At 44.3% G+C, this 10915-nt stretch overlaps 2 protein-coding genes across 3 annotated transcripts; one reads left to right on the forward strand and one right to left on the reverse strand.

The window, feature by feature from the left end:
* Positions 1-472: 472 nt before the first annotated feature.
* On the forward strand, positions 473-1823 carry LOC310804649 (uncharacterized protein; the record flags this gene model as incomplete). Its single annotated transcript, XM_083669967.1, has 3 exons — positions 473-746; positions 888-1585; positions 1812-1823. The coding sequence occupies 3 exons, from the start codon at positions 473-475 to the stop codon at positions 1821-1823; spliced, it is 984 nt and encodes a 327-aa protein (XP_083526093.1).
* Positions 1824-2770: 947 nt separating this feature from the next.
* LOC310805229 (NACHT, LRR and PYD domains-containing protein 12-like) lies at positions 2771-10572 on the reverse strand. Of its 2 annotated transcripts, none has more exons than XM_083670811.1 (13): positions 10531-10572; positions 9863-9951; positions 9655-9768; positions 9182-9295; positions 8889-9002; positions 8611-8671; positions 7243-7447; positions 5297-7064; positions 4950-5123; positions 4438-4611; positions 3888-4022; positions 3741-3784; positions 2771-3515 (listed from the first exon to the last, which is right to left on the reverse strand). In XM_083670811.1, the coding sequence occupies exons 2-13, from the start codon at positions 9871-9873 to the stop codon at positions 2971-2973; spliced, it is 3459 nt and encodes a 1152-aa protein (XP_083526937.1). In that variant the 5' UTR covers positions 9874-9951; positions 10531-10572; the 3' UTR covers positions 2771-2970. The 2 variants fall into 2 exon arrangements, with proteins under 2 accessions (XP_083526937.1, XP_083526938.1); XM_083670812.1 differs by lacking the exon at positions 10531-10572 and adding an exon at positions 10066-10149.
* Between the last annotated feature and the right edge of the window lie 343 nt (positions 10573-10915).

Here is a 10915-nt window from a genome sequence, read left to right on the forward strand (position 1 = left end):
AAAAAATAAATACACACACTTGGTCAAAGTTGGCTGACTAACTCCCTTTACTTGCTATTATTACTTTATAGGAGCAATTTGGCAAGCTTGATGCCCGTCAATGGGGACAACCAACTGTTTAACCCTAATCCTTTGTTTTCAGGCACATATGGGAAATATGTTGACATTTGTCAACTAGTGTGTATAAGTCCTAAGAATAGGTTACTGCACATCCTACATCAGTATATTAATTTACTCAAATATTGTATCCCCACACTTTTTCCCAGACCCTCATCAGCCCTCTCCCTCTGAAGAGGTCATTTCCCCTGAGCAGCAGCACTGTGAGCAGGAGTGGAGCCCCATTCTGGGGCAGGAGGACCCAGAGCCCACCAAGAGCTCCTGTCTGGGGAAGGAGGACCTAGAGCCCACCAGGAGCCCCAGTCTAAAGCAGGAGGACCCAGAGCCCCCCAGGAGCCCCAGTCTAAACCAGGAGATGCCAGAGCCCACCCAGGTTAAAGAGGAACAGGAGTTCAGGACCAGTCAAGAGGAAGAGCAGCTTCAAGGGCTGGAGTCTGATACCAACGACTGGATCTTCACTCCTCTCTGTGTGATTAACTGTGATCAGGACCCACCTCAGCCCTCACATCTTCACCAAACCCAAACTGTAGCAGGGTACCAGGGAGAAGTATCCCATCCAAAGAAGAAGAGACGCAGTCAAAGAAGGGAACTAAATGTTCATATTCCGAAGATAAAACTACATAGAATAGGTTTGTAGTTTGCATTCTACTGTTACTGCTGTCTGTTGTCATACCAATTAGATTTTGAAAGATTGTGTGTTTAGACTAGATTTTGGCACATCTTCAGTGGATTAATTTACGATTTATTTAATTCTTTCTCCTTCCCCCCAGACCTTCATCAGCCCTCTCTTGTCTCTGAAGAGGAGATTCCCTCTGAGTGGCAGCACTGTGACCAGGAGTGGAGCCTCAGTCTGGGTCAGGAGGACCCAGAGCCCACCAGGAGCCCCAGTCTGGGTCAGGAGGACCCAGAGCCCACCAGGAGCCCCAGTCTAAAGCCAGAGGACCCAGAGCCCACCAGGAGCCCCAGTCTGAAGCCAGAGGACCCAGAGCCCACCAGGAGCCCCAGTCTAAAGCCAGAGGACCCAGAGCCCACCAGGAGCCCCAGTCTAAAGCCAGAGGACCCAGAGCCCACCAGGAGCCCCAGTTTGGGGCAGGAGGAGCCAGAGCCTGACTTTTCTGCAGCTCAAAGTAAAAACAGTGAAGATGACAATGAAGTGGAGAGTGGAGGACCACTATCAGAGTCACAAGCTCACTTTGGAGCAACACTGTCGTGCCACATTTGCAACCAATATTTCACCAACACCTTTGAGTTGATGGTGCATATGAAGACTCATTCAACAAGGAGAACCTTTCAGTGTGATAAATGTAGCGAATGCACCACTTCAAAGTCAAACCTGACCAAACATATGAGGGTTCACACAGGGAAGGTAACGTACCCGTGTCCTGTGTGCTCCAAGTGCTATAAAAGTGTTCGAGGCAGGTCCAATCATGTGACAACCCACGCAGGGGAGAAACCATACAAGTGTCCTGTATGTTCAAAATGCTTTAGACACAAAGGACACTTAGCCTCTCATATAGCACAGAGGAAAGACCACAGAAATGCAGTGATTGTGTCAAATGCTTTAGATGTAATAAAAAATGTATAATAAAAAAAAAAAAACACGGGAGCACTCAGTTGTCTGCACCAAACCAATGCAATTGTTTCCCCTTTTCAAGCTAGGCTGTGAAGTGTTTGGTATACAGCTTTTTCCACAGTTTACTATGTAGACTCATGTTAGTTGGGTTAGGGGTTTAGTGTGAGGACATTTCTCAGAAGCTCACTTTGTACGGCAGTAGTTAACCTGCTGTATTACATCCTGTTACTCCCCCCATCATGACGTTATCTCATGACTGTATTTTCTCCTTCTGTTATGTATTATTCCTGTAATATGCATTGTATTGCTCATTGGAGGAGAAGGTCTGGTGGTAAATATAGGCCATATGAGGGGTATAGTAGGGTCACCTACTACAGGAGGTGGCCATCAAGGCTGTGCTCCCTGCAAATCACCAGCCCCTCACTCTATCTCCCACCGACGTGTGTGCGGCACTGAGCAGGACTAATGCACGTAAGGTCCTGATGGCATCCCCGGGCGCGTCCTCAGGGCCTGTGCTGTGCAGCTGACTGAGGTTTGGACTGTCATATTCAACCTGTCCCTAGCCCAAGCAGCTGTCCCCGCGTGCTTCAAAACCACCTCCATCGTGCCGGTGCCAAAACACTCCACTGCAACGAGCCTTAGTGACTTCTGCCCAGTGGCACTCACGCCCATCATCATGAAGTGCTTCGAGAGGCTGGTCTTGGCTCAACTGAAGACCTGTTTACCACCCACACTGGACCCCTTCCAATTCGCCTACCGGCAGAACAGGAGTACAGAGGATGCCATCTCAACGGCACTTCACTCCGCCCTGTCCCACCTCGACAATAACAACACCTATGTAAATAAAGTTTAATCTAATCTAATCTAATCTATGGAAATTGTGTGTGTGTGTGTGAGAGAGTGACATTGGTGATCAATCATTGAATACTCAATTCCATACAGTTCAATGCGAGAAACCTATGCAGTTAGTTACCATTTTTCGCCCAAGCAGTCAGTGGGAGGGCCAAAACATTTTTTATCAATAATTTACTATGAATTGACTACGATAAAATTACACTCATACATGATTAAACTTCCAAATTCATTTCATCATTGTTTAATTTCAAAATAAAACAAAATGTATCCAATGTGGAATCACAACAATCTTGAAGATATAGAACACAAAATGAAACATAGGACAAAATAAATGGTTCCACAATCAATTCCATCTGGTTTAATCATTTTACAACCCCAAAAGGGGGCCACTCAAATTTGTCAATTGGGGGGCCACCAATTGAGTATCACTGGTCTTTAGGCTTCTCTACTCTGCACAGGGACACAGAGGATTCACGCCCAACAACAAACCCTGGGTAGAGGGGCTCAGTGAATGTGGTGTGAAATGTGTACAGGTGGGTCAGTGCATCAGAGGAGACGCTGTAGAAGGACAGAGTGCCGGCCGGCCAGTCCAAATACACTCCTACTTTGTGGGAGGTGGGTGCAGGTAGATAGATTGCCAAATCATTGTGCAGGATGGTGTAACAATCATGAGAACATCGTGTTCTCCAGGATTTGTCATTGTATCCCAGCCTGGAGTCATTACGCCATCCTTTCCTGCTCATCCCTTTATATGCCACTCCTATTCCAGGGTAATCCCCACTGCACTCTACCTCCCAGTAACAGCGCCCAGTCAGACCCTCACTACACAGCACCTGTTCCAAGTCCTCAAACCTCTCTGGGTGATCAGGATATGGCTGTTCTTTTTCCCCCCATGTCATCTTTCTGTTCTCCTCAGACAGAGAGAGGCGTCTGTGTGCTGTGTTCGGGTCCAGTGTGAGCTCACAGGCATCTGATGAGGAAGACCATTCAAGAAAATGTTAGTTCACACAAAATATTTCTGGTTTGCTAGCTCTTAGCCTTTCAGTGCACTGACAATATGAACTACATTACTTATGAGAGCGGAGTCTGAAGAGACACGAGGTCATGCTATCAGCACTATGCAGACAACTGTATGTCACAGTATATTCAAGACTAAAACGTTACACATCCTTTCACCTCAACAATCAACACTTACATCTCCTGAGAGGACATTTCAATAAGTCGCCACTATGATCCTTGCTGTAAAAAAAATAATAGTTCAGATTTATAGGGTGCCCCTATCCAACAAAGCAAAGCTGGACATATTGAGGTGATTTTCAGCAACCATATATTCAGTATTTACCTGAGACCCTCCACTTCAGCAGGATAGAATGAGTCATTGTGTCTCAGGTCCAGGTATTTCAGGTGGGAGGTGTTTGACTTGAAGGCTGAGGCCAGCATATCAGAGCTCTCCACTGTAAGACCACATCTGTTGAGCCTAGTAAAACATGTATCATTGAAGTGTTCACTGATTATAGAATTTTAGTCAGGATGGTTTAATTATTATTTAATGGTAATACATTTCACTTTGGCATAATTGGATGGCTCCGCTCTGTACAACATAAAATACAAACTACTATATGGCAGGGAGCCCATAACTATCAACCCCCCCGTAGGTAGGTAAATACAGTGCGACCAGGCGGGTGGAGGCTGGGGCGGTGGTTGGAGGCTGGGGGCGGTGGGTGGAGGTTGGGGGTGCGGCTGATTAGGACTCCCAAACTGATTATAGTGGGAGAGATGTTTTTCACCTCAACGCTCACGACACAGGTAATTAGGATACGGTGTTAGCCCATGACAAGAGAGACAACATTTATGTTATTTTATGTATCAGAATGTTTAACTGAAATACTGACCTCAGCGTCTCCAGTGTGCAGTGTGGACTCCCCAGTCCAGCAGAGAGCAGTTTCACTCCAGAGTCTTGTAGATTATTGTCACTGAGGTCCAGCTCTCTCAGGTGGGAGGGGTCTGAGCTAAGATCTGAGGCCAGCGCTTCACAGCATCTCTCTGTGAGGTAACATCCACTCAGCCTGAATAAGAATTCAATACAATACAATGATGCAGTCGGATAAAAACCTAATAACATTGAAAAAACACTGCAAAAGTCCACACACACAAAGGTTGTAGATTTAGCTTTTACCTTGATACCTCGCTTTTAACAATGTCATTTACAATGCTTATTTATATGAGTTTAAGTCCACACAAAAATGTATTGGTAGATGTGCAATCACTAGTTGTTTTACATACTGTATTATTTTTTTTTTGGCATATTCAAAATGTAATAAATTGATTAAAAGTGAAATACTGTATTGTGAAATACTGTGTAAATACCTACTTATACGACTTATTTCCCTGTATTTCTTCTCACCTCAGTATCTCCAGTTTGCAGTGTGGACTCTCCAGTCCAGCAGAAAGCAGCTTCACACCTGAGTCTTGTAGACCGTTGTGACTGAGGTCCAGCTCTCTCAGACTAGAGGAGTTTGAGCTGAGAGCTGATGTCAATGCTTTACAGCATTTCTCTGTGAGGTTACATCCATTCAGCCTGGATAGAAAAGAACCTCACGTTTAACAGTTGTACAACATCTGTGGCATCAGTTCTATGGTTCTATTGTTCTATTCTATGGACTTTACTGAAAACAACAAAACTAAGCTTGAACATGCGTTGTTTGTGTGCTGAGTTTTCAGTGTTCATGGCAAATATAATGAGATACTCACAGGGATGTTTTTGAGGCTCGGAACACTGGCAGTAGCCGCAGGAAGCCCTCCTCTGATGTGGAGTATTGGCTCAGGACAAATGTATCCAAGTTGTGTTTACCAGTTAGCAACACAAAGACCAGAGCTGACCACTGTGCAGGTGAGAGTTTGGCCTCTGAGAGACGTCCTGAGCTCAGGTAGTCTTGGATCTCCTTCACTAGAGAATGGTCATTCAGCTCATTCAGACAGTGGAACAGATTGATGCACCTCTCTGGAGAAGGATTCTCCTTGATCTTCTCCTTGATGTACTCAATTGTTTCCTCACTGCTCTGTATGCTGCTTCCTGTCTGTGTCAGAAGGCCTCGTAGGAGATTCTGATTGGACTCCAGTGAGAGGCCCAAGAGGAAGCGGAGGAACAGGTCCAGGTGTCCATTCTCACTCTGCAAGGCCTTGTCTACTGCACTCTTGTGGAGGCTGCTGACTGCTGTGTCTCTGATTGCGGGTGGTGTGGTCATAGGATTGACGTTGCTGTCATTGAATGTGAGGAACACATACAGAGCAGCAAGAAACTCCTGAACACTAAGATGCACGAAGCAGTACACTTTCCCTAGGCACAGTCCACACTCTTCCCTAAAGATCTGTGTGCACACTCCTGAGTACACTGCTTCTCCGACGTCAATGCCACACTCTCTCAGGTCCTCCTCATAGAAGATCAGATTTCCCTTTTCCAGCTGTTTGAAGGCCAGTTCTCCCAGTGACAGAATGATCTCTTTATCCAAATCTGCATCTCTGTCAGGCTCTCCAAAATACTTCACATTCCTCTGTTTGGTCTGAAACACCAGGAAGTGTGTGTACATCTGTGTCAGAGTATTGGGCATCTCTCCACTCTCTGCTACACCCACCAGTCTCTCGAGAACTTCGGCTGAGACCCAACAGAACACTGGAATGTGGCACATGATGTGGAGGCTCCTTGATGTCTCAACATGTGAGATGATTTTGTTGGCCAGGTTCTCATCACTGATTCTCTTCCTGAAGTACTCCTTCTTCTGTGGGTCATTGAACCCTCGTACCTCTGTCACCCGGTCAACACATTCAGGAGGGATCTTATTGGCTGCGGCAGGTCGGGAGGTTATCCAGAGGAGAGCAGAGGGAAGCAGATTCCCCTTGATGAGGTTTGTGAGCAGCACGTCCACTGAGGTTGACTCTGTGACATCACAACATGTCTCGTTGTTCTGGAAGTCTAGAGGAAGTCGACACTCATCCAGACCATCAAAGACAAACAGAACTTTATAGTTGTCATAGTTGGTGATTCCAGATTTCTTTGTTTCTGTGTAGAAGCGATTAAGGAGTTCCAACAAACTGTGGTTTTTGCTGTTGCATAAATTCAACTCCCTGAAAGGGAGAGAAAATATGAACTGGACATCCTGATTGGCTTCTTCTTCAGCCCAGTCTAAAATAGACTTCTGCACAGAGACTGTTTTTCCAATGCCAGCGACTCCCCTGGTTAACACAGTTCTGATTGGTGTCTTTTGTCCAGGTAAAGGTTTGAAGATGTCGTTGCATTGGATTGGTGTCTCCTGTGTTGGTGGTCTCCTAGATGCTGTCTCAATCTGTCTGACCTCATGTTCATTATTGACCTCTCCACTTCCACCCTCAGTGATGTAGACCTCTGTGAAGATCTCATTGAGAAGTTTTTGCTTGCCTTGTTCAGCTATTCCCTCAAACACACACTGACACCTTCTCTTGTGGTTGAGTTTTAGTTCAACTTGGCACTCCTCAGCAGGGTCCCCTGATGGAACAAATGATGACAAAATGCTACAATATCTCATTAACTATTTTATAACCTGTAAACACACAATCATAGTCAGTAAAAACAGAAAAAATAGAGTATATTTGCACCACAGTCCTTCATGGTTGATATTCAGTAGAACTAGTCACATGACAAATTAATAGTAGGAAGCTCTTACTCTCCAGCAGGTCAGCGAGGTCCATCTGGTTCATGGTTCTCAGCAGGTGCAGTGTGATCTGTAGAGCCCCCTTCCTGGCCCCCATCCCCTGCCTCTCATCCTCCCCATCCCCTCCCTGGCCCTCAGCACGTCCTGGGTTCATGAGTCTGTTCTTGTGCTTCTGCAGCTCCTCTTTGACAAAGTCCACAACCTTCTGTTCAAGCAACTGAAAAATAAATTAAAACCCTTTTTCAAATCAATGGAAAGAATAAATGACACTTGTTGTATGACCATATGGAGTTATATGGAGATGGACTCACTTGCAGATGTTAACTCATTTTTGGAAGTTTAAAAGTACTCAAGTACAAGCAAATGACTCCAAATTCATCATACAGTAAGACAATGAAACAAAACATACTTCCATTGCAACTGGGGTCAATGGCCTTCAGGCAGTTATTTTTTGTTAGGATTGTTGACCAAATACTAAACATGGGGGCTTTATTTGGACATTATGTGACTATTTTCCAATACCTTTGGAGCCCTGAAGAAGTTCTAGGAGTATAATAATGAGTATGTTTAAAAAATGGTGTACATTCTAAATGGTGAACCCAATCTGAAAAAACCCCATTGAATTAAAGCTGAGAATCTCTACTTTGACCCCATAGTAATTGTTTAATTTAAAATACAGCCTGTTGAAGTATAGAGCTAAAAGAAGACAAAATGCTTCCTCTTTCCAAAACGTATGGAGGCCAGTGTAGCTTATTCAACTTAACACTTCAATAAAGCAAATGTTAGCTGACTTACTTCCACCCGTTCGGATATGTCATGCACTTAACCAATCAGATTCTTTCCGCCCTCAGAACAAAGTTGACTGCACTTTATGTCAACATGCTTGTGTGTTCTTAGACTAGAGCTGAGATAGGGGAACACGCCTAGAACACGCCTAGAACACGCTTCAAAGATTCTAAAGTTAGAGGAGTTAGTATCCTTGCCTGTTTTTAAGACTCTGATCAAGGACAATGTTTTTGAAAGCTGCAGTTGTTCTGTATTTCATAATGTATTGGTTACTTGTGACACTTTGTATTGTTGTAACATTCCAAATTACACACTGCAACTTCCCTGTTTAACCTTCTTGCCAGGTCACCCACACAAAAGAGGTTTTAACCTTACCTGGTTAGAATAAATGTTAAATAAATAAATATAACATTTGATTTGTTCCTACACTGCAGAGCCATTGCATTGACCCTGATTAAGTCTACTGACAATCTGATTTGCCAACTCATTAGCCAAGACCCACCCCCACAGCTTACAAACAAGAGCTGGGACAATACTTTTGACTGGAAATGAATTTTACAGACTGTGGCTTTACAAATCCAAAACAAGACTCACCTCAAACACAGAAGACAGGTCAGGACCACTGGGGATCTCTGACTTGGAGCTAGGTTGGGTCCTGTGGAAATAAAACGTTGTCTCAATGTTGCCATTGTGTAATATGTTTCTGTTCCATAAACATTAGAACTGGAAGTGTAACCAGATTGTCCATCCATATATCATAGATGTGTAATTGTAGGTTATAATCATGTCTGGTGAAGCAGGGATTCCTTTCGAGGTTCTTTACAGCATCAACAGGATTTTAGAGGTTGTGAGGAGAACTTGTGTGATATTACCTTTGCTCAGTGTCAAAGTCTCCTTTAGAAAAGGACATCGGAGGATTCATTGACCGATCAGTCTTCATGGATACACAGCTGGGGGCAGAGGGGCTACATCCTGATTGGACAGTGCTGTAACAAACGAAACACTCTCAATCTGTGACTCAACAAACGCAGGCAGACAGACAGGCAGATAGACAGGCAGGCAGGCAGACAGACAGGCAGGCAGACAGACAGACAGACAGGCAGACAGACAGTTCTGTACAGTGCATTTTACATGTAATGGTTGTGAGGAGGACACATGATATTACCTTTGGTCAGTGTCAAAGTCTCCTTTAGAAAAGGACATCGGAGGATTCATTGACCGATCAGTCTTCATGGATACACAGCTGGGGGCAGAGGGGCTACATCCTGATTGGACAGTGCTGTAACAAACGAAACACTCTCAATCTGTGACTCAACAAACGCAGGCAGACAGACAGGCAGATAGACAGATAGACAGACAGACAGGCAGACAGACAGGCAGGCAGGCAGACAGACAGACAGGCAGACAGACAGACAGACAGATAGACAGGCAGGCAGACAGACAGGCAGACAGACAGACAGGCAGGCAGGCAGGCAGGCAGACAGGCAAACAGACAGGTACACAGGCAGACAGACAGGCAGGCAGATAGGCAGACAGACAAATACAGTCAAGCAGAAAGGCAGACACAGACAGGCAGGCAGACAGTTCTGTACAGTGCATTTTACATGTAATGGTTGTGAGGAGGACACATGATATTACCTTTGCTCAGTGTCAAAGTCTCCTTTAGAAAAGGACATCGGAGGATTCATTGACGAATCACTCTTCATGGATACACAGCTGGGGGCAGAGGGGCTACGTCCAGGCTGATCTGAGCTGTAATATAAATGAAGATAGACTGTCTATCTGTGAGTCAAAATACACACGCACGCACACGCGCACACACAGACTTTTCTCTCTCTCCTCTCACCTCGGCTCCATGGTCAAATGGTTTTAGTGGCAGTCTGTCCCACACATCTGACTACCTGGATCACATGGACGGGAAATGGTTTCATCAGCCTGTGAATTAAAAGAACATGTTAGCTTTAGACATATTCCAATTCAATTCAATCACTGGCCTTATACTGGCTACATTCATGACACCGTACAATACTCAAAAACTAATTTTCTTACCATTTTCAACCCCACTCCAATAAAACGTTCCACTATATGTACATCTTAAAGTGTTTTAGAATAATATGTAGTCAATGACCCACAGTCGACCCACACGTGCATATCTCCTTATTTGGTTATTGATGCAGTATTCTGTCAGCTCGTGTTTACCGTTATGCCGTCGCATGCTCCACTTGCTTTTTCTACATAATTCTGACTGCCTATCAAACGGAAAGAAATGTTCAGTAGACACGACCCGCCTCACATCTGTGTAGATCTTATTGAGAAATGTTAGAATAGAATAGAAATGCTAGAATAGAAAAAAAAAATTTAGACAGATTGCCGACGGAAATGGATACCAAGTGACCCTTCCATTCTCCCACACATCCAATATCAAATACAGCAATTGGAGCTATGCTATTATGTAATAACAATAGCCTACACATAGCAGGTGCAAGCCGCAAATTTACACATAATATCACTTACTTTTTTTGGACCGTTAATTCCGACCCTACACACAGCCTCGCAGACAAACGGAAAATATCGAAAACGAAACTAACTTTGCCGTCGTACGTCATAGGTTGATTCCTTATCTTGGAACCGCACACTTCCGATAATTGTTTTGTGTTTTCTACGGGTTGATCCGAGTAATATAACTCACATTGATGACATTAATGCATTCGAGTGCTTTTGAAGTGGGAACAATTCTTCAACCCATGAGCAGTCCATAATGAACATCCATAATGAAATAATGAATTATTTTAATTATGTTTTACCATTACTGTCTAAATCAGCGTCTGCTTTCTGACAAGAAGGTGAAAGGTGACAGTGGAACGTCAAAACTCTGTACTAACGTAAACTGCTGTATGAT

This window comes from Argentina silus, assembly GCF_951799395.1.
Source record: "Argentina silus genome assembly, chromosome: 5".
NCBI classification, from domain to species: domain Eukaryota; kingdom Metazoa; phylum Chordata; class Actinopteri; order Argentiniformes; family Argentinidae; genus Argentina; species Argentina silus.

Bases quoted from the DNA above. Each gene is read 5' to 3' on its own strand.
- LOC310805229 (XM_083670811.1), bottom strand. The intron at 7,065-7,242 runs GTAAGAGCTTCC...TTGTTCCATCAG, and splicing joins CCTCGCTGACCTGCTGGAGA to GGGACCCTGCTGAGGAGTGC. The intron at 4,023-4,437 runs GTCAGTATTTCA...ATGTTTTACTAG, and splicing joins TGCACACTGGAGACGCTGAG to GCTCAACAGATGTGGTCTTA.